The following is a 24,518-nucleotide window of genomic DNA, read 5'->3' as shown; positions in this document are numbered from 1 at the left end:
TTCTGAACTTTCCTTTCTTAATGTATTGGTGCCTTTCCTCAAACTACTTCTCAAGGTCAAATGACTCCAATCAATCAGCTGACATCCTAAGGGTCTCTAAATTGCTACAAAAATGAAACACCTTTAAAAATGCTTTCATCTTCAAAGTCAATCTGCTCTTTAATGAAAAGCACTGTCCACAATGATAACTTTTAACACTTTCCTTGGAATCTATTTACCTCCCTTTGTTCATAGAGATTCTCTGGGGGAAGAGTAACAAAGAAGACAGAAAATAAACAGCTTGTTTTTCTCTCCTACTCCTATTATCATTAGTATCAGGAAAGAAAATCTCTTTGAAGGGCGAAGTCCCTGGAGACAGTATGGGATGAGATGGGATGTCTCTTTCAACCAGAAATTAAGATTTTCCCTTAATCCTCAAATTACTGAAGAAACTGAAGTTTTAATGAGTTTAAACTGCAGAATGTGCACAATTTAGAAAACAAAGGCATCCTCCACCAGTGAGAGGGTGATGTCTGGCTGGATCCCTGGAGCTGGAGGTGAGCCCTCTGATTCAGCCAATCAGCAAATGCCCAGGACAGAGATGCTGAATGTGGGGAAGGACCCTGATGTGCCAGCATCCCACACAATGAGCTTTCTGTTGAGCAGGTAACATACCAGAAGGCCAAAAGAGGAAGAGGCACTCACTTTTGAAGAGCAAATAGCCACAGTCACAGAAAGGGTTGAGTTGGCCATAGTCTTATCACCAAGGCACCCCTGTCCTCTGTCCCCACAAGGCAGGGGAAGGATGAGAAATTCTTGGAGGCCCCTTTATTGGAAGCCCCATTACTTGATTAGAACTGATACTAAGTAGAGAACAAAAGATTAATTTTTCTAGGATGATTTTTATCCTTTAACTTATTCTATACAAGAAGAGGTGGGGAAGGGGAATCAACTATATTCTGATAAAAACTGATATAAAAATAAAATAAAATAAAAATAGTGGCAGGGGAAGAAGAATCTTTCTGATGTGAAAACCTCTTCTGTGACTGAATGATATTTTCTAAAAATTCAGGGGCTAACAGGACAATTTCAAAAATAAACCAAAACTTTCTCATGGGAAATTTACCCTGGACAACAAAACAAAAAAGAGCTCAAAAAATTAAATTCTCCCCACTCAGGGTAGTAAAAACAAACACTCAGACAGCCCTCAAGACATGTTTTCCAGCCAGGCAATATCAGAACAATCACATGGAAGGTTCTAGAGAAAGAGGAAGCCCAAAATCACAGAGCAGAACTACCCTCAGGCAGCAGCTGTTACAGCGAAGCTGCTCTCAATGGCCATTCCTGACCAGGTGACTGAAAACAGCCAGGCAGAGCTAGGAAGCGGAGGTGGCTGGGAAATGAGCCTCTCTGATGAGTAATCCAGGTGGAAAGCAGAGGGACAGGAGCCCTGCTACGCCCGCAGCTCAGCTGCGAAGGCAGGCCAGTGAGTGGCAGGGTGCGTGCTCACCATCCTTTCCAGGGCGTTGGGCAGCTGGGCGGCCTTGTCCAGGAGTTCGCTGTACTCCAGCTCCTCGCAGAGCCTCTGCAGCGTGTTGAGGGGCTCATTGAGCTCCACCGGCATGGCCACCTTAGACAGGTCCTTCCCGATGTTGTTTCTCAGGATGTTCCACAAGCTGATGTTACTGGACTTGGGGCACGGCGCCGGCAAACACGTCCTTCTTTTGGACCTGGCTTCCCCCCCACTGTCGATCACTGGCCCTGAAAGGGAAATCAGCCTGGTTGCCTTATAAAGATTTTCATTTTATTTTACTACTGAAAAGGAAAAAGAAATCCTCCTTACTGAGCAAGTACACAACGATACTGTTAATCTCAATTATCCAGATTATAACTTAAAGTCAGACAATAAAAAGAATCTTAAGCAGCTAAAATGGAGCATCTGAAATTATAAACACTAAAACTCATGGACTTTCTTCGCAGGGAACTCTTCATGCTACTGCTCAAAAGCTAGTTCTTCAGAGTTTATACGCACTGAGGGTAATATTGGAAACTGGACTGCTATGCCCAGAGTAGGTTACTTCTGATCTCCTTAACTCTGTTTAAAAGCACTTCAAGTTTTGATAAAAATTTTTAAAAGTCTTTTAAAAGATCATTTCAAATTCTGATAAAACAATTGTGCATATTACAGGAAAATTATAAAGGAAATAAAAGTCATCTATTATCCCACCACCTGGAAATAGTAGCCATTTATATTGGAGTATTTTCATTTATTATTTTCTCCATACAGTTCACAATGTTTGTAGAGTTTAATGCTTTGCTTAATCAGTTAAAATAAATACTTTTCTATGCTGCCCAGAATTCTTCTAAAACAGTTTTAATGTAAAACAATTTAATGCTATGAATAAGTCCTAATTTTTTTAATCATTCATCTATTGTTGGACTTCTAGATTTGCTTCAGTGTCTTGTTATGATGAAAAAAAAAGTAGTTAATGTACATATTCTTATATATTTGATTGCATCTGATTATTTTCTGAGGACATATAGAAGTGGGATTATTATGTCTAAGAACTCAAACATTTTCAGACATTTGATTCATGTGAGCACATGTGCATGTGCTTACTCGCTCAGTCGTGTCCCACTTTTGCGACTCATAGCCTGCCAGGCTCCACTGTCCATGAGAGTCTCCAGGCAAGAATACTGGAGTGGGTTGCCATTTCCTTCTCCAGGGGATCTTCTCGACCCAGGAATCAAACCCAGGTTTCCTGCATTGCGGTCAGACTCTTTAAAAACTGAGCTACGAGGGAAGCCCTCATATGAGCATACTGCTCTTCAAAATTTCCCATTTATCAACAAGCACGTACCAGTGTCCATGTTCTGAGGTCATTCTAGGCTTGTCAGCATTCATTTGAATTCTTAGCAAATCATTAGGTGAACAGTGCTATCTCCTTGTTTTAACTTACATTTAAAAAATTCCTATTGTGACTTGGAATGTTTTCATGAATATTCTTTTCTGAATCATCTGCTTTCCTATTCATATATTAAGACATAATCTTTTGTTTCTATATTTGCTTTACAATTTAATTGCCACTTGACATTTATCTTTAACATTTGGCCTACACAGCTTTTTAAATGAGTGAAACATTTACGTCTTAGATATTTACACCCATCAATTTTTTTCATTTGTGACAACTTCCATTACTTTATGCTCTGAAATTCTTTTTCCACCCCAACACAACCTATTTTCAAAAGAAACCTTTTGCAGTATACCAACATATGAGAAAATGGTATTTTATTTTAAAGTCAATCACTTTGAATAATGAGGCTGCTTTGATGAACAAGAGAATATGAAAGTGAGGTCATACTTTGAAGTCTCATGTTAATCTAAACATGCAATTAAATTCTGAATTTATTTCAGTTGCTCAACATAGGCAAAAATCAAGTAAACTGCTGCAAATGATAAGAGTCTTTAAAAACTGTGTTCCCTGTAATCTCAAAATACTTTATTGTAAAGAAATATTACACTACTACTGGAGAAGACTCTTTGAGAGTCCCCTGGACAGCAAGATCAAACCATTCAATCCTAAAGGAAATCAACCCCGAATATTCTTTGGAAGGACTGATGCTGAAGCTCCAATAGTTTGACCACCTGATGCAAAGCACCTACTTACTGGAAAAGATCCTGAGGCTGGGAAAGATTAAGAGCAGGAGGAGAAGGGGGTGCCAAGAGGACAAGATGGTTAGATGGCATCACAATCAACAGACATGAGTTTGAGAAAACCCTGGGAGATAGTGAAGGAAAGAGAAGCCTGGCATGCTGCAGTCCAGGGATTGCAAAGAGTCAAACACGACTTAGCAACTGAACAACACTACTACTACTACTAATAAAGGCTAATACATGCCTAGCTTTTTACTCTGTGACAGTCTTTCAAGCACTTTACATATATTGTTTCACTTATCCTTTGCAACAACCTCTTGAGATAAACAGTATTATTGGCCCCATTTTACAGATGAAGAAAACTGAGGCACAGAGAACTTGAGAAACTTGCCCTAGAACATATAACCAGTGAGTGGAAGAGCTGGGATTAACTGAGGAAATCCAGTTCCTAAATCTATATTCCTAACCATTGAACCCCCACATAGCACCCAATGCAGTGACAGAATTGAATATGTGCATACTGATCTGGGCAGGTTGGTGAGGGGTATAAATTAATAGGAAACATTCTGAATACCTAGCTTTTACTAAGGATTCAAAGAAATTCTAGTGTGGTAATTTTTCAAGACCTGGACCCAATCCTATTTCCTTCTGTAGGAAATATTGTGTCCTAAGATGCAAAGGTTATTTCTACATATAATCTTTTCAGTAGAGTACTGATATGTAGAGATCTAATCTTCCAATTATTGCCAAAGAAGAAAGCTGGGTTTGGCCCAGTGTTTGTTCAAGCTAAGAAAACATTGGTCAGTACTCTAGCAACATGGCTGTGGAAAAGAAAGAGAACTGGTCTTCACCTCTTAGACATGCTTTTCCTGCTGCTAAGTCGCTTCAGTCGTGTCCGAATCTGTGCGACCCCATAGATGCAGCCCACCAGGCTCCCCCGTCCCTGGGATTCTCCAGGCAAGAACACTGGAGTGGGTTGCCATTTCTTTCCAATGCATGAAAATGAAAAAATAAAGTGAAGTCGCTCAGTCGTGGTGTCAACTCAGCACAGCTGTGGTCTTAGGTCCTTGGGCAAGTCCTCTGTTCCTAACTTTGACCTTTGAACCCTCTAATCCCTTGGTTCCCCTTGAGATCCTTCCTAAGGCCTCAAATAGAAGGAGACTTTGGTGTTTGTCTGTCTTCTTCATCCACAACAAGGGTTCCCATTTAGTGTGGGTATTGTTTGCTAAGGAAATAACTGATGCTTTCTCATTTCTCTTTCAGTTCACCTTTTTGGTTTTTTTTCTCTTTTTTTACAAAAAACAGCATATGAACTTGCTCCTATATGACTGGTCTTTACCTCTGAATCACTGGTTCTCAGACTTTTCCACCAAAGGGTTAATCTCTCCAGAAACAATTCAGGAATGACACAGAGCATAATGAGCTTCTGACTTCTAGCAGGTATGATGCTGGAAGGATGTTCTTCCAGAAGACAGTAAAATTACCTGTCTTTTTTGTAATCCTTCAAAGAGCAGGCTCTTTGGCATTCAGGTAACAACTCATCATCATCGTATTTAACATGTACATACTCAGCTGGGAAACACTGAAACATCAAAAAGGACCTGACATGGTCCTTGTCCTCCGTGTAGATATGAAAAGAGGTGATGTTCTGGCATAGATGAGCCTACAGACCCCATGCACACTGACTACCAAAACTGGGAGTATTCGATGCTATAGGACTCGTATAAAAACCTGTTCAGTGGGCAGATTCTTCTTAAGGTAGGTCAGCTTCCTAAACAAGCTTTAGTCTGCTTACTCCTAAATCAGAGCTGTTTGGAGACAGCAGACACTCCAGGTACCCCATGGTTCCATCTCACACTTTTTGGGCATCATTTTCACTCTTAAGATTAACCAGAAATAAAAGGACATCTTAGGGTACCTGAAGCTCTACCCCTAAGGGCATAGCAGTTTGTTACTCTCAAATGAGTTATCTTGAAGAATCTGAAACTAAATTAGCACTCAGACCAGACCTTTTACAATACAAGTCCGACAGCATGCCTAGACTATGAAAGCCACTAGATACCTAAAGGCAAAGTTATATTCTAATATGTTTGCAGAAAGTTTAACCACACAAGGAGCATCTGTTATATTAATTTTTGATATTCATATGATGATTCATATGTTCTTACTTTATAAAACAGAAATCCGCATGAGCAGACAAATTTATGTGAATGAATACATTTTTCACACGAGTGCCATGTTTCCACCTAGACTATAAAACCATTGAGGGTGGCAACCACGTCTTAAGTTTCTGATGTAGAACTTGCTCCATTCTCTGTCTGCAGCAGGTACTCCAATATATACTTATTAGTATTCTGCAAAGATCCAAACACTCAAATAATAGTTTGAGATCAAATAATTTAAATCTTACCCAAAGTCTGTCTCTCATTATCCAGATCATTACTGAGATTGTCTAAGGAAAAGTTGTCACTTATGTCACTGACATAAGAATCATCTTCAGAAATCTATGGGAAAAAAGGAAATAATATACATTAGAGTAAACAAGCCAGATTTCATAAAACCTTTGCTTCAAATAATCAAATATCTTTAACCATACATTATAAATCTACAGAAATAATTTTGGGTGCTGTTTTCATTAAGCCCCATACACCAGCCTGCCTAGGAGGTGTGGACAGAAAATATGTTATTAAAATTCTTACACATTCTTGATTCATTCTGACAAGGACAACATAAGTAAATTCCAGATTTTAGTCATCATAAAATTCCTATTAATTCAGACTGCTTTTACAGAATTTGTTAGCATTTGAGTAGCATGAGTTACAATTTGTCTTTAACTATTTGTGAATAGAAGAATCTTCTATGGATACGAATAGATAAACAATATTAGTACTTATAGTGGTTTTCCCCACTTTTTTTAGTTTAAACCACTAGGCCATTCAGGTATGACCTAAATCAAATCCCTTATGATTATATGGAAATGACAAACAGATTCAAGGGAAGAGGTTCGTAACATTGTACAGGAGGCAGTGACCGAAACCATCACAAAGAAAAAGAAAGGTAAGAAGGGAAAATGTCAGAGTGCTTTACGAATAGCTGAGGAAAGAAGAGAAGCGAAAAGCAAGGGAGAAAGGCAAAGATATACCCAACTGAATGCAGAGTTCCAGAGAACAGCAAAGAGAGACAAGAAGGACTTCTTCAATAAACAATGCAAAGAAATAGAGGATAACAACAGAATTGGAAAAACTAGAGATCTCTTCAAGAAAACTGGAGGTATCAAAGGAACATTTGTGCAAGGATGGACATGATAAAGAACAGAAATGTTAAGGACCTAACAGAGATTAGGAAGAGGTAGCAAGAATACACAGAACTATACAAAATAGGTCTTAATGACTCAGATAACCATCATGGTGTGATCACTGACCTAGTGCCAGACATCTTAGACTGTGAAGTCAAGTGGGCCTTAAGAAGCATCACTATGAACACAGCTAGTGGAGGTGATGGAATTTCGGCTGAACTATTCAAAATCCTAAAAGATGATGCTATTAAAGTGTCACACTCAATAGGTCAGCAAGTTTAGAAAACCCAGCAGTTTCCACAGGACTGGAAAAGGTCTGTCTTCATGCCAATTCCAAAGAAAGGAAGTGCTAAAGATGTTCAAACTACCAGACACTTCCCATGCTGGTAAAGTTATGCTCAAAACCCTTTAAGCTAGCCTTCAGCAGTACTTGAACTGAGAAATTTCAGACATACAAGCTGGGTTTAGAAAAGGCAGAGGAACCAGAAATCAAATTGCCAATATTTGTTAGATCATAGAGAAAGCAAGGGAATTCCAGAAAAACATCTACTTCTGTTTCATTGACTATGCAAAAGCCTTAGATTGTGTGGATCACAACAAACTGTGGAAAATTCTTAAAGAGATGGGAATACCAGACCATCTTACCTGTCTCCTGAGAAACCTGTATGTGGGTCAAGAACCAACAATTGGAACAACTGACTGGTTCAAAATTGGGAAAGGAGTACATCAAGGCTGTATATTGTCACCTTGCTTATTTAACTTATATGCAGAGTACATCAATGCAAGATGCTGGGGTTAATGAGTAACAAGCTAAAATCAAGAGTGTTGGGAGAGATTATCAGTAACTTCAAATATGCAGATGATAAAGTGAAGAGGAACACTTCACTAAAGAGCCTCTTGATGGGGGTGAAAGAAGACAGTGAAAAAACTGGCTTAAAACTCAGCATTCAAAAATCTAAGATAATGGCATCTGGTTATATCAGTTCATGGCAAATAGAAGGGGAAAAAGTGGAAACAGTGACAGATTTTCTCTTCTTGGACTCCAAAATCACTGTGGATGGTGACTGAAGCCACGAAATTAGAAGACACTTGCTTCTTGGAAGGAAAGCTACAACAAACCTAGACACTGTATTAAAAAGCAAACACACCACTTTGCCAACAAAGCTCTGTATAGTCAAAGCTATGGTCTTTCCAAGAGTCATGTATGGATGTGAAAGGTGGACAATAAAAAAGGCTGAGCACCAAAGAACTGATGCTTTGGAACTGTGGTGCTTGAGAGTCCCTTGGACTGCAAAGGGATCAAACCAGTCAATCGTTAAGGAAATAAACCCTGAATATTCATTGGAAGGACTGATGCTGAAGCTGAACTTCAATACTTTGGCCACCTGATGTGAACAGGTGACTCATTGGAAAAGACCCTGATGCTGGGGAAGATTGAAGGCAAAACGAGAAGAGGGCAGGAGAGGATGAGATGGTTGGATAGCATCACTGATTCAATGGACATGAGCTTAGGCAAACTCCAACAGATACTGAGGGATAGGGAGGCCTTGCTGCAGACCGTGGAATCGCAAATAGTTGGACACAACTTAGCAACAGAACAACAACAACAAATCAGTCCTATAATGAAGAGCTAAAATGACCAGTACACTCACTCAAAATATAATTATAAATTATAACAATAATTATATATTATAAATTACTACAGATCAAATTCAATGCTGAAAAAATATATAAGGGGCTAACTTCTGGCCCTGTATTGCAAATAATACATTATCAAACAGCTTATAATCAAAATCATTAAACTACAATTGAAAAGAGGTATAACAAACCAAGTATCAGTAACAGAAACCAGGGTAAGCCTAATACTTACTTTCACAACCTTTCTCCCCTAAGATTTTTTATCTTTTTATGACTTTTGTGGTATAACTTATAAGAAGATCCTTAGAAAGTAATGATAAAAAGGGGCCATTGAGCTCAGTGTTTCTAAATTATGGCTATTTACCGAATGAGTAAAGCAGCAAAAGATTTTGGGGGCAACTAACTGAAAACAGTGTTCGTACCTCATTTTCTGAAGAGCTTGGAGACAACAGAACTTCCTGGGCATCAAAAAACTCTGAGAGAGAGTCAGTGATGGACAGTCTGCTTTCATTGGAAAGCTGATGGACCAGAGCCCGACTATCATCTCTGGAGTTTTCCTGTTGGAAACACAAAACCAAAAATGCACATATTTAGAAAGTTTCAAGAAAAGCAAAATAAACAACTGATTTCTTACATGATACACAAGGTCACAGGCCCAGGCTAACTAGAAGCAGCTATAAGCAGAGAGTAGCTTCAGAGTTGAGGACAGGCAAACCTCACCAAAACACAGTAAGAAGTGAAGGTCTCCCCCAAAAGGCCCCTTGTTTACAGGCACCATTACAGCTCAGACACACACAACAAACCTCAAAGCCAAAAAAAAAAGACTGCAGGTCAGTTTTCATTCCGCTTAACTCATTATAGACCAGGGGATCTTTGCAGAAACTAAGGCCTGTGGCTGGCAACTCGTTATGTAAGTGATATTGATATGTCTCCCGTTAATAGCATTTAGGTAACAAAAGATGTATGAACACATCTCTGGTCAATCATGTGTTCAGAGGGGGAAAATTCCAACACTCTCTGAATCCTCTTATTCTCTACCACTGCAGGACGTTTCCTTTCATCCTAAAATTTCCTCTGAATTGTACTAAATGCACGTCCTCTCATGGCTGGTTCAGACCAACACAGCTTTCCCCTGCCTCCATTCTCTCCCAGAGACCAGAGTGCTGCCTCTGAGGCATTCTTTGACAAATGAGCAGTGTGTTTCAGTCCAGAAGTGCCCCTGGTGGCAGATCATCCATTATACATGGATGAATGAGATAAATTCTCTTTGCGTCTTTCCAACCACACTGACTCTGTGAGGGAAGGAAGTCCCCAATCCCATTTATAAGCCTCTCCCTGAACAACAGGATAGAATATCAGCATTTTCTCCTCCTGTCACTGAGCCTGGACATTTGCTATGGGAAGTACCTAAATACTTTGGGAATGTGTTTTCTATGCTATTTGCAAGTGAAAATTTAACTCAAGAAATTGAGCAACTGCACTGTGCTGCTCATGGTGGGATATGATGATGAATAAAACAAGGTTTCTGGCCTGAGTGAGCCAGGCACTCAACACAAAAGCACTAAGGACATGGGCAGGAAGGAGAGGTGATTCCATTAAGGGGCTTTGATTGGTGAGGGCTTCATAGAAGAGGTGAGCCCTGATACCTTAAGGAAGGAGAATGGATTGAGGATGAGATGCTCTGATTCCTTTGACTCAGAGAAGATTGTTGTCTGAACATCCCAACAGCTCACTTTTCTCATAGGGCTGATAAAGGAGCTGCTTCTATATCCTTATGTATCTGATAAATGAGTCCCAGAATAACCTGGGAAAGAAATGTTAACACATAATATCTTTCCAGAAGTTTTATGAGAGCAGGACACACTCCTCAGTCTCCTAAGATGAGGGTGCTATGACCAGAGGGCCCCAGCATTTGTTCATAATTGGTAATATCAAGTGGGCAAGTGACTGCTTAATGGAATGTTTACCTCAGGAACACATTTCAACGTATATCCCTTTCTCTTCTAGCTGAGGCATTTATTGAAAAATCCCACCCATTTTAACATCCCTACAACCTTCCATCCCAACAAAGACTTAAACCACGTTAAGATCTATAAATAAGCATCATGGCTGCCCCCTTTAAAGTACAGGTCTCTCCTAAAAAAGGAGACACAGTAATGAATAACTGAGCTCCCTTAACATTCACTGAAACAACAGAACTGTCCTCTGTCTTTGCTGTGTCACCGCCACCTAAGACTCTAATGATTTATTTACTTGTTCTCCTCATTAATTTATTAACAGTCACTCTGGCTCCTTTCTGTATCTCCTTCCTCCCAGGCTGATGGGTCAGAAGGATTTCTTGGCTGGATCAACATTGAAGATAGCACAGCTGGCCCTTGGCCTTCCTGCTGTTCCATCACCCCAGCACCTTCCTGCTGATGCCCACCCAAAACTCCACAGGACTGCGGGGGCCCTGCCCAGTGTCCTGCACAACCCTGGACGGTGGATTAAAATACTGACCTAGCCCGTTTAACTCAAGCATACCCCCTTAAGCTGGGAAGGCATGAATGGTTATCCGTTTTTACATCACAAAAAGAGAAATAAACAGAGAAGAGAGAGGGAAGGGAACACATAATCCCATCACACTAAATCAACCACTATAGGCATTTTGATAAATTTCTCTCCAATCCTTTTAATACATACATCTTTGTTTTGAAACAATTGTCATCTACCTATCTAATGTTATAAACGTCTCCAAACACTGCACTATAATTTTTAAAAATTAACATTTTTTTATGTTAAAGGTAGTATGTTTTTAAAACAGAAAATACAGAAAGATGTAAATAAATATCACTTAAAATTCATCACCCAGGGACTTCCTTGGTGGTCCTGTGGTTAAGTTCCTACACTTTCAATGCAAGGACCGTGGGTTCAATCCCTGGCTGTAGAAGTAAGGTCACATGGTGTATGTAGCCAAAAATTAAAAAAAGAATTTAAAATTGATCACCAGATGTGGCCCCTATTTAGCCACTCAGTCTACTTTCTGTATTAAAATATTTGTGTATAGACTGTTTTTAAGTTTGAAAACCTGGGGTCACACTGTACACAGTCTTTATTTAGTTTGTTACATTCAATTAACATTATACTGTGAACTTCTCCCCAGGCTATTAAAAGTTCTTTGAGACAATGAACTTTAGCAGATTTACCCAAGGTATGTATCACAGAGTAACCATTTATTGGAAATAAAGTGTTTCCAAATTTGTAAAGATGGGGAAGTGGAAGTGTCAGTCACTCAGTCGTGTCCAACTCTTTGCAACCCAATGGACTGTAGTCCTTCAGGTTCCTCTGTCTCTGGAATTCTCCAGGCAAGAATATTGAAATGGGTAGCCCTTCCTGCCCTGCAGAAAGATTCTTTACCATCTGAGCCACCCAGATGATGAACAGGTTTGCAGATGTGTCTTTGCTTGTATGTCATTAGTTCTTAGAATCAGTTCTCAGAGTAGAATTATTAAAAATGTTTAAGGCAAAATATTTATTACCTAATTATATCAAGAAAGAGACACTCTATTTTCTTTATATCTATATAGCCACCGAATTGGAGAAGGCAATGGCACCCCACTCCAGTACTCTTGCCTGGAGAATCCCATGGACGGAGGAGCCTGGTGGGCTGCAGACCATGGTGTCGCGAAGAGTCGGACACGACTGAGCGACTTCACTTTCCCTTTTCACTTTCATGCATTGGAGAAGGAAATGGCAACCCACTCCAGTGTTCTTGCCTGGAGAATCCCAGGGACGGGGGAGCCTGGTGGGCTGCCATCTATGGGGTCGCACAGAGTCGGACACGACTGAAGTGACTTAGCAGCAGCAGCCACTGAATACTATAAGTTAGAAAAATGTTGTTGTATTCTAACTGGTTTAATTTGTATTTTTTTGTTAAGAATAGGTTGAATAGTTTTTTTCTTTAAAAAAATAAACTAGCTTTATACGTATAAATGAATCACTGGGCTGTATACCTAGAACTGACAAGATACTGTAAATCAACTATATGTATGTGTGTGTATGTATTCTCAGTCCTAGTCCAACTCTTTGCAATCCTATGAACTGTAGCCGCCAGGCTCCTCTGTTCATGAGATTTTCCAGTCAAGTGTATTGGAGTGGGTTGCCATTTCCTCCTCCAAGGGATTTTCCCAACCCAGGGCTCAAACCCCGGCCTCTTGCATCTCCTGCACTGGCAGGCGGATTCTTTTCTCTACTGCCGCCTGGGAAGCCTGTAAATCAATTATGTGCATGTCTTTGTTGCTCAGTCACCCAGTCATGTCGGCTCTTTGTGACCCCATGGACGGCTGCACGCCAGGCCTCCCTGTCCCTCACCATCTGCCAGAGTTTGCACAAGTTGATGTCCATTGTGTGTGGTAAATCACTAAATCAACTGTGCACTTAGTCATGTCCGACTCTTTGCCACCCCATGGACTGTAACCCACCGGTCTCCTCTGTTCATGGGGATTCTCTAGGCAAGAATACTGGAGTGGGTTGCCATGCCCTCCTACAGGGCATCTTCCCAACCCAGGGATCGAACCCAGGTCTCCCACATTGCAAGCAGACTCTTTACTGACTAAGCCACCAGGGAAGCGCAAATCAACTATAATCCAATTAAACAACAGCAACGACAACTAGCAGTAGAGTTAACACTGGAGGAGGCTAGGGCAGGGTACACGGGGCCTCCCTCTGCACCTCTGCACCTTCCAGTGAACTGACAAATATCACACAATAAAAAATTAATTTAAAAAATTGCGTTTGGTATTTTTTGTGAATAGGGTCTTTTTTTCTCATGTATTTGTTGAGGACTTAAATTACCTGCTCTTACCTGTTAATTATTTACGTATGAAAGTCATTACCACCTATTTAGTATTATTTAAGTCTGTCATTTTTCACTGAAAACAGTTGTTCCTAGTCTATTATTTGACTAATTTTTTCACACACACCACTTCTTGTTCTTAAAAAAAAAAAAAAAATCCAAATCTCATCAACATGATTTGGTAATTTTTTCTGTTGCTCCCACATTTAGGACATCCTCCCTACTCCAGCCATTTGATAAACATTTAAATCAATATTTTTCAGTTTGAATTTAACTCTGATTCACTAGTGATTTATTTTAGGCTGCAATGGAAAGATTAAACTGCTTTCAAGCTGTGTCAGCCTAACTTATTGAAAAATTCATCTCTTTCCTATTGATTTTTGAGCCTTCTATCATAAATTTATTTCATTCTTTTTTTATATAAAATGGTGCTATGCCTGAAATAGTTATTCTGTCCCACTCTTACCCCAGTACTGCCATATTTTCACTACTGGAGCTTTACCATGTGTTTTACTTGGGGGCTGGGCCTGTCTTTCCTCGCCACACAGCAGTATGGTGCTGCTGAGGAGACAAGTGCTTGGGACTCATAGAACTGGACTTACATCCCAGCTCTACCCTTTACTCGCTGTGTACCCTGGAAGAACTGTGGTGTTGGAGAAGACTCTTGAGAGTCCCTTGGATTGCAAGGAGATCCAACCAGTCCATCCTAAAGGAGATCAGCCCTGGGTGTTCCTTGGAAGGAATGACGCTAAAGCTGAAACTCCAGTACTTTGGCCACCTCATGCAAAGAGCTGAATCACTGAAAAAGACCCTGATGCTGGGAGGGATTGGGGGCAGAAGGAGAAGGGGACGACAGAGGATGAGATGGCTGGATGCCATCACTGACTTGATGGACGTGAGTCTGGGTGAACTCTGGGAGTTGGTGATGGACAGGGAGGCCTGGCATGCTGCGATTCATAGGGTCACAAAGAGTCGGACACGACTGAGCAACTGAATTGAACTGACCCTGGAAGAAGTTATTTAACCTCTCTGGGCTTTAGTTCCCCTGTCTCTAAAATGAAACTAGCATCACCTATCCCATAGAGTCATGATTAAGATTTTATGAGAGAATGAGTTCAAGTGCATGTGGAATATAGCAAACAGGCGGTTAAAAGAATCGCATTTCCTCTTGTTTTACACTTTTCTTTCAAGTTCTTGCTTATTTGGTCTCTTAAATAGACTTTAGATGTAGTAGGATACTATCCCCAAAGTCACTTGGCCTTTCATTTGGAATTTAAAATAATATAAAATAACCCAAGAATTCATAACCTGGTAATAGTAAATGTTCACATTCAGAAATTTTAAATAGAAGTACTTGATAGGATATGAGAATAATTTTTGATAGGAGGGGAGATTTTAGAATCCAAGTCGATTTTAAAACACCAAAGATGAATAATTTGTGCAGCGAAAAGGTAACAGAAGGGAAGCAAAGAAAGAAAGAGGGCCTAAAAACAGAGTACTCTGGGCTGACCCCAGTGTGGGGACTGTCATTCCCATAGTGTTTGAGAAGCTACCCAAGGAAAGGACACTGGAGTCTGGCTTTCAGGCTTTGGGCAGCTACTTCTACTCACTCTCTTATTTCCTGAAGGCAACAATGGCTTTTCCTTTACTGGGAAAGTCAGCCTGAGTCACTCTGTGAAAAGCAGGATAAAACATGGACCACAGAAAGTCCCTGAGAGAGAAACTAGATCAATGAGACAACTGCACCATCAATTCAAGACTCCAGAAGGTCATTGTGGAAGGTATGACCTTGAGGATGTTATGGCTCCTCCTCAAAGGCAACAAAGAGTATTTAACCTTTGGATACATTATTTGTGAGATCAACTTAAGAACATGCATTTAAAAAGACCTTTGATTCTGGTTTCCTTTCCCAAATGCAAATAGCCCCAGGTGTATACATTGAATATAAATTAATAAAGCCATAAGTCAAGGGCCAACTTGCCATTTATCTCTTTAACAGCTTGTTAAATAAATTAATGTGATTAGGTGATAATACGCTACTAAGATCATGGCATCCGGTCCCATCGCTTCATGGCAAATAGATGGGGAAACAAACAGTGAAAACAGTGGCTGACTTTATTTTTTGGGGCTCCAAGATCACTGCAGATGGTGATTGCAGCCATGAAATTAAAAGACACTTACTCCTTGGAAGGAAACTTATGACCAACCCAGATAGCATATGCAAAAGCAGAGACAGTACTTTGTCCACAAAGGTCCATCTAGTCAAGGCTATGGTTTTTCCAGTAGTCATGTATGGATGTGAGAGTTGGACTATAAAGAAAGCTGAATGCCGAACAATTGATGCTTTTGAACTGTGGTGTTGGAGAAGACTCTTGAGAGTCCCTTGGACTGCAAGGAGATCCAACCAGTCTATCTTAAAGGAGATCAGTCCTGGTTGCTCATTGGAAGGACTGATATTGAAGCTGAAACTCCAATACTTTGGCCACCTGATGCAAAGAGCTGACTCGTTTGATGCTGGGAGGGATTGGGGGCAGGAGGAGAAGGGGATGACAGAGGATGAGATGGTTGGATGGCATCACTGACTCGATGGACATGGGTTTGGGTAGACTCCGGCAGTTGGTAATGAACAGGGAGGCCTGGCATGCTGCGGTTCATGGGGTCACAAAGAGTTGGACATGACTGAGTGACTGAACTGAACTGAACTGATGCTGCCTGGAAACAGGTACCAAACACCAGAGTGCCATGGTGTTCGGCACCAAGCCACCTTCAGTAACAGTAGGCCACCATGACTGAGCCCTGCTTCAGCCAATCCACAGATTTATTCAGAAGAGAACCTAGCTGGTGAGCATGTTTCTTTGCCCAGGCCTGAAATGAAGGCCCCTGCAGATAACATTTCAGTGCTCTGTCCTGGCGGAGACTCAATTTAGGTCTGGGCTAAAAAGTGATTGAAAAGATCTCTTGGGGGCAGTGAAGATGTAGAGGAATCTCACGGTCAATCACTGGTGTGTATCTCAGATGTGTAACTCGGAAGAAGCCTGCCAGCCCTGAGGAGAGAGGGTACCACCCTCATGAGAAGGGGTTCCCATTAGGTCAGGGCATAGCCTGTGCTTCACATGGAGGTAGATGTCTGAACTTCTTGGTCTGATTGATTCCAGCATCTTATCTGCCCATCACCCAACACAACAACATTGCAAGAAGTAAAGGTATTGTGTCAGGGTTTGTTTTCTTTGTGAACAGAAAAAGAAGGAAGATGTATTAAACATAGAAACTCCTTTAAAAAATTTACAACCCTTGTTTCTGAACTTCCTTATTTTTTATGGGCTCAGTCTAATCCACTTGTTAATGAAATATTTAGCACAATTGAGGCAGGCATATAAGAGATGGCTAAAAACTATTTTGACTTTCACTACCCTTTTGTACTGATTTTTTTTTTCAAGTCATCCACTTGGATTTTTCTGAACTTTCTCGTTTTAAGCATATTCAAAGAATATTTTGGATAAAATCCCAAGTCTTGAGAAAACATATTTTTAACATACTATAAACTGACGAAGACACTTCAATTGTAATATTTCCCCCCACCAAAGGGTACAGCTGTATTTAAAAAAAAAAAAAAACAAACACAGGAAATGGAGAAGGAAACAGTCATAAAGAAAGCGGAGAGAGGTTCTCAGAGGGGGAGCTAGGATTCTATCGGTAGGAGAAAGTGAGGTTTATTCAGAAGTAACAGGAGAAAATATTTGTCTCTTAGTCCCCACTCCAGTGGGACTCCCACTCCTATCAAGAGAAAAGCGTGATCCTTAGGAGGATAATGGGGTAAAGAAATAGAAAGGGAAGAAACATTCTAGGGGGAAAAAAGCAGTTTAGAAATGCAGTTTGGCAGCGTACTTTCAAGGAGGCCTTGGGAACTGCAGCCATCATGGTGAGGGGAGCACCCCTCCCAGGGCAGCAGGGAGGCTTCAGGGAGGGAGAGACGGCATCGTGTGGGAGCAGGGCGGGGCGACATTACCGGAGGAGAACCTTACCCACCTCTGCCAGACCGTCACCCGACTTGGCAGCAGCAGGGAGGTCGAGGAGCAGAGACTCGGCATGGATTCTGCATAAGCGTTCTTTAAGATCTGTGTTTTGTGCTAGGGCCTGGAACACGTTAAAAATAGTGGGGCTCTGTTAATCAATGGATGTTTCCAAAAGCACAGCAGTAAGCCCAGTGTGGAGGAGCCCTCACGGGGGCACCTCCTGGACTTGTTTCTTGAATGTTATCCAACAGGATACTGGTGCCTGGCAGATACAAGCTATTAAACACTGGGAATGCAGACCCTTCTCGACTCTCATTTCCAGGGATGAAAGTAAGGGTTAGTAAGGCTTTTCTTTCAGTGGAGAAGGAAATCACACACACCTATAAGCCCTTATTGCTCTTGGTTTCTTGGCCCCTCCTCCTCCTCAGCTGCCTTCAGTCTCTTTGAACAGCTCCCCCTAAAGATTTCAAGCTCCTTTCTCATCTGTAATAAAAACGCCACTCTCACCTCCATGTGACTGGCCATATTTTAATGTTCCGTCACACTGGTTGAGTGGGGTCTTAGAAAGTGTGCTGAGAAGTAAGATTTTGCAGAGGATTAATTTTACTGTTTTACAACATACGTATTGATTGTTTTACGTTCATTCTTCATGACTAAGATAGTCTATTAAAAAAAAAATAAAAGAGAGAGAGCTCACTTACCTGGATGGGGGCTAAGCACCAGGGCCCTGGGAAGGGATTGTGAGCTCTTGTCAGCCCACCTGGACCTCTTTTACTTCTTCTCCCTGGGCAGGTCTGAGTCCCCTGCCCATCCTCCCAACTAGGAAGGTAAAGGAAGGTGTTTTCCTTCATGCTGGTCTCCCCTGTGCTTCATGACCAGCATCCTTCAAATGATCTGTCTTTGTAAGGGACAACTTCACCTGACTGTCTCCTACCCACTCCCACAATCAGTTTCCCAGGCGCCTGTACATCTGTCCATCCTGTCCATCTGCCTTCCTGACTTTCTTCTGAGAAGCTCAGAGCCTTTTCCCATCCATCAGGGCCCACAGGGTATACCTGCTGAGAGCACAGAAGAGTGTTCATATCCCCCCCACTGCCTGGATCTCAAACAAGAATTTTGGCTTTATTTTTTAGTATCCACAGTTGGAATGGATTATTTGGAAATTCTGAAGGGTCATTTAGGAAACACTGAGTAAATGTGTCTTAAAGCACACAACTACATTTAAAAACCTCTATGGGGCACTCACTTTGGCCAATATGTTGCTGGCATCTTACACAGTGGCTAGAATAGATAGATACCAGTGGCTAGAATCTCCAGATAGCCTGAAAAATATGCTATTTTAGTAGCTTCTCTTTCCTTTGTGAGCCACAGGCAGGAAAAAAAAAAAAAAATCACACACAAAGGTTGTACATTCAACACAGATTCATTCTGATAGCCCTGAGATAACTCTCAAATTTTTATTTTTAAAAAACAAGCCTTGAATCTAATCAGGAATCCAAGACAAAAAAAGAAGTTAATGATCATTCTGTTTTATCTCAACTTTCTAATGACTGTGGCCAGGGACGCCAGGGCCAAGTGGGTCTCATGGCCTCTACCAGACCAGCAGATTAACAAGATGAAGCTGGACCTCACACAGGAGGAGGGCAGGGAAGAGGAAGACCACAGTGAAAGGGCCGTTGGGAAGCCCATCAGAGGTACCTTCTAAATGCACTAAAAGGCAACCTACTTGGAACCATAAGAAATGCTTTCCCCTCTACCCTGGCAACCAGTAATCTGTTTATTATCTCTGTATGTTTGCTTTTCCAGAATATCATATGAATGGATCAGTACATAGTCTTTTCAGGCTGGCTTATTCCAATGAGCAATATCCATTTATGATTCACTCATATCTTGCATGGCTTGAGAGCTCATTTCTTTTTATTGATGAATAATATTCCATTGGGTGGCTGGGCCACAAAGAAATGACACAAATGACTAAAGAAGTGCTTTTTACCACTAAAAAATAAACTTAAAAAAAAAGTAAAGAACCACCCTGCTTCTCTCAAACCAAAGTAGCAGACTGTGTGTGACTGACTGTCCAGTACAATCCAAAAGGGGGTGTTTCTACCTCTCAGCTGACAACATTAAGACTCTAAACATGGAGTAAATCCATGTTATTTTCTATTTCTTTCCAAGATAACATACTGGGAATGTTCAACTGAGTGAATACACCTTTAAGTACCTTACAATGACAATACGTACCAACGTTAATGTATTAACAATTAACATTATACCAAAAGCATCACTTTACTTCTCTCGGTAACATGATGAATAGAAAGCATAAGTGGGTATTTTCTACTTCTCTCATTGCTTGAGTTAGCTTCTGAAAACAAGAATTCATCTAAATTCACCTAAAATTCATATCCCCTACCTGACCCTACATAGAAAGTTCAGTATCACTTCAGAAGGTAATTGTGTATGCACACACTCTCTCTTTTCATAGTAAAGATTCTACATAGAAGTAAAGCATAGGAGCAAGTAAGTATGTTCTTTGAAAAGTTCTCCAGCTTTTGAAAGATTTAGAGTGAACAATCAGATACTGTCAGCTATTCAAAATAGAACACCAGGACACTGCACTTCAATGCAGCCCAGTTCTGAGAAATAAAACTGCAATCAATGGGGGAAAAAGGAGAGAGCGTGAATGACAGGCTGGCTCACTGGAAAACATTTGAGGCTTGGCAGTGATTTTTCTGTTTATTAAGCAGGCACAGTGACTGCCTGACATTCCTTATGACTCATCTCTTTGTGCCCACAGCGGGGAGCAGGTGGGACCTAAATGTTTGTACTATCAAATCAAATCACTTGCCTGTCTTTGAAAGAGATAGGCTGTAAACAGGTAAACCGGATTAACCCTGGGCTGTAGAGAAGAGTGTGAATTCAAAATTTCACTCTGCTGCCTGTATCTATCAATTTGGAAAATCAGTCAAAGCTTGTGAAATCGTAGGTATGGAAATCTGCAAACCATCAGACTTCGTAAGCATTAACAAACAAATGTCTGTAAGACAAACACGTAACAAAAGCTTTACAAAAACAGAAAACTCAAGATAAATAGGAGGAAACCAAACAGAGTATCTAATGCTCAATGAAATATTTACTACTAAGATTTGGAGTAGGCTCAGCTTTGGTGTTTAGAATAAGCAGAATAAGCTGATGAAAGGTTAGAATATAATTTGGATAATATGTTTGGTTTTCTCATGAATTTTCAACACAACCATGGCGATGGAAAACATAAAAAGTTCATGAGCCCAGACACACTGCCAGGCTTTGCTGTGACACAGAAGTGTAACTTACGGATGACAGAGCATGCTTCAGACCAAGGACCTGGGCAGAGGGGGAGGCAGAAACATCCTGCTCCATCAGTTGCTTCAGTTTCTCTCTCTCCGTTGATATGGTATTAAAAGCTGACCTTAAAGTGAAGTAGACTATAAAGATATAATCATTATAAAAAAGAATAAAGGAAGAGGCATAATTATAAACAAGAAACAGAGAATTCTTATAAAAGAATTTAGAAAAGTAACAGTCATGAATATTTCCCGTTCAGCAAATGTACCCTATTGTGGCTTTAAAAAATACATCTGAAATGTACAACACCAAAAGTGAACCCTAATGTAAACCATGGGCTTATGGTGATAATGATGTTTCAGCGTAGGTTTACTGATGCTCAAGAAATGGACCGCTCTGGTGGGATGTTGACAGTGAACAAGGTTGTGTATGCGTGTGTGGGGCAGTGGGTATGGGAACACCAAACTTCTTGCTCAGTTTGCTGTGAACCTGAAACTACTCTAGAAAATAAGATCTATTAAAATTTTGAAAACTACACACATTTGTCAATTCCAAAGTCCCTATCCACAGAAATTCCGTTATGACCTGTTACCAATATATTTTGACAGTTGAAAGGACTATACATTTCAATTATCAACATTTAGTTTTGTTTGTATTCCTAATGACTGGAAATGTCTGCAAACACAACTTATTGGGATGTCAGAAGGAAAATGGTAACAAGGCAGAGGAGAAACGAGACAGCACTTTAATTTGTTGTCCAAAAGTAATCACTAGTGGGAATCAGATAGACTTTGTGTACCTTGGGACTTTGTGTGATACCCTGAAAAAGACACAGTGTTAATTTTGTTGAACACCAGCCCAAGGATGGGCCATCTGAATCTGATCATGATGAAACATCAGACAACCCTAGAATGAGGACCATTCTATTTTTTAAAATTGGCCTGTATTCTTCAAAAGTGTCATTTCATCAAAGAAAAGAAAAACTCAAAAACTGTTCCCAATTAAAGAAGACTAAAGAGGTATGATAGTTAAATGCAATCTATGACTACAGACTAGATTCTGTACTGAAGGGGAAAGGGATATTGCTATAATTGACATTTGAATATGAAAGGCAGAATAGGTAAAAGTACTATTTTGATGCTAAATTTCCTGAGTTTCATAACTAAACTGTGGTTAAGGAACAGAATATCCTTATTCTTAGGAAATATACATGATAGTAATAAATGCATTAAAAAAAAAGACGACCAAAAAAAAATTAATTAATTAATTAAAAAAAGACGATGTATGGATCCTATTTTCACATGGATCAAAAAAATAAACAAATGCACACATATCTGCATGTGTATGTACGTGTGTGTATGTTTGTGTTTGTGTGTGTGTGCGTGTGCGTGTGTGTAGAAACAGATAAATGTGGCACAATATTAAAAATGGAGAACTTAGGTAAAGATACCCGAGTTTTTTAATTATTCTTGCACCTTGCCTGTAAGTTTGAAATTATTTCCCAAAAGGTGTTAACTACCCTTTTCCTTATTAGTCTTTTCACCTGCCTGACCCAGGAATTCCCTGCCTCTCAACCTGGCATTCAGCACTTGGTTCACTTGAGTGAGCATTTAGGTCCAGTGAAAGCTCAGTGTTATTTGGCACTCAGATGCCTGAACTAAAGTTTTTAAAACTGTTTTCAGGTACAGTAAAAAATACACCAAGTTTTGATCAAATAATGTACAAGTTCAGTTCAGTTCAGTTGCTAAGTTGTGTCCGACTCTTCGCGACGCCATGAATCACAGGACGCCAGGCCTCCCTGTCCATCACCAACTCTCGGAGTTAACTCAAACTCATGTCCATTGAGTCGGTAATGCCATCCAGCCATCTCATCCTCTGTCGTCCCCTTCTCCTCCTGCCCCCAATCCCTTCCAGCATCAGGGTCTTTTCCAGTGAGTCAACTCTTTGCATGAGGTGGCCAAAGTATTGTAGTTTCAGCTTCAGCATCAGTCCTTCCAATGAACACCCAGGACTGATCTCCAAGTTACCTCCAAGGAATAATGCAACTGTCATCTGAATTATTGATCATGGAAATCACATTTGAATATTATCTTTCCAATCTCCTTTATTCTATATTGTTTTAGAAAGGCAGGAAGAGGGAAGAGGCTGATACATACTTCTTCTCTAATGGCCTGGCATACTACTAAATTCCCTGGCGGCTGCATTTTTAGAGGCACTGCTACTTAGGAGTGGCCAATTCAGTATCACAGAAATTAAACATGCATGACTGACTTGCTCCCTTCACTCCACAGCCATGCAGACAACTGAACCTCTTTCAGTAGGCCATCCCTGAACTTATCTGAAGTTGTGGTGTTTACCCAGACTCAGAGCTTCTTCACAAAATCACAGGACAAATAAGCAATTTATTTAAGTGCAAACACATTATTAATATATGATGCTTCTGGTGACCAAAGATGGGGTCAATAGGTATCGATTTTTCTAATAGTGTCTATGGAACAAGTTTAGCTCTTTGATTTAAACAACACCATTGAGCAAAATAATGGCCAGCACAATAGAGCCAGCAATAGTGTGGGCTCCAGCGGCAGCACTGGGTTCTTCCCAGATCCAACACTTATTCACTGTAAGACTTCTTACAAGGATACGCTGCACCTGGACCCCAGTTTCCTCCCTTGTAAATAGGGACAATAATTGCATTTACTTCATAAGATCATTATGGGGATTAAGTAAGCTAAAGCACTTAACCTAAAGCATCATATATAATACATAATAAATGACACTGAAATAATAATAGTGATGGTAATAAAAGAAACATACAAGGATGAAAGTGATGATAACTGCAGTCTTTTGAAATACGGGCAGCAGTTTTTAGATATCTGAGTCTCTTGCTGGGACATCATTTATAAATAAATGCACACAGGGTATATAGGTTCTATGAATGAGAGACTAACTAGAATCTGTTGAGCATTAGGAGTAGGGGAAGCTCTTAGCTGGTGAGCAACCAGCCCAGCAGCTAACTCACAAACTGCACTTTAGGTTCTATTAGATGCGCATCCCATCCCTGGCAACCCCACAGGATCCCCATGACCATCTGAGTGGGTCCTTGGGGAAACATCTCTTCACTGTTATTTCTTGGTAAGTTTCCTTAGTTTATTATTATAATTCTTTTCATAAAACATTATACTGGTTTCGGTATACAACATAATGATTCAATATTTGTATACATTTCTAAATGATCAACAGAATAAGTCTAGTTAATATCTGTCAATTCACATAAGTACAAAAATTTTTTTTCACCGTCATGTTTATTGCATAGATGTGGCACCCAGCTGGTTGCCACTTTAACAAATCAATTCCTCTGGCTTTCAGGTGGCCAGCATAAAACAAGGTATTCAACCAAGCTAGAAGATTAGGGCTTCCCTGATGGCTCAGATGGTAAAGAATCTGCTTGTAATGCAGGAGACCCAGGTTGAATCCCTGGGTTGGTAAGATCCCCAGGAGAAGGGAATGGCTACCCACTCCAGTATTCTTGCCTGCAGAATCCCATGGACAGATGAGCCTGGTGGGCTACACTCCGTGGGGTTGCAGAATCGGACATAATCAAGCAACTTTCACTTATAGAAGATTACTATTAAAATTTTTTAATCAGAATATACACTTCGGCTCAAAATGTACAGCTGACAAGACTGTTGAGGGCATAAGACAAGCAGAAAATAACTCACACAGTCACTATACTTAAAGTCTTAAGTGCTTTCTAAACCACCTGAAAAGGGGGCTCAGGGGAGC

General features: G+C 40.4%; 1 protein-coding gene across 3 annotated transcripts in view; it reads right to left on the bottom strand.

The window, feature by feature from the left end:
• The window catches only part of OSBPL3 (oxysterol binding protein like 3), a 199,532-nt gene that overhangs the window by 38,375 nt on the left and 136,639 nt on the right, over positions 1–24,518 (bottom strand). For 2 of the 3 annotated variants that reach the window (XM_061414324.1, XM_061414325.1), the window contains 5 exons: positions 20,745–20,875; positions 17,428–17,535; positions 8,990–9,124; positions 6,045–6,138; positions 1,490–1,740 (listed from right to left, as the gene is read on the bottom strand). In XM_061414324.1, the coding sequence (XP_061270308.1) occupies positions 1,490–1,740; positions 6,045–6,138; positions 8,990–9,124; positions 17,428–17,535; positions 20,745–20,875 (719 nt within the window). The remainder of the gene's footprint in view (positions 1–1,489; positions 1,741–6,044; positions 6,139–8,989; positions 9,125–17,427; positions 17,536–20,744; positions 20,876–24,518) is intronic. The other variant, XM_061414326.1, reaches the window with a different exon arrangement.

The sequence above is a fragment of the Bos javanicus genome, chromosome 4 (assembly GCF_032452875.1).
Source record: "Bos javanicus breed banteng chromosome 4, ARS-OSU_banteng_1.0, whole genome shotgun sequence".
Lineage (NCBI taxonomy): Eukaryota > Metazoa > Chordata > Mammalia > Artiodactyla > Bovidae > Bos > Bos javanicus.
The sequence above is the reverse complement of the archived record's forward strand: the minus strand, read 5'-3'. Positions and strand labels throughout refer to the sequence as shown.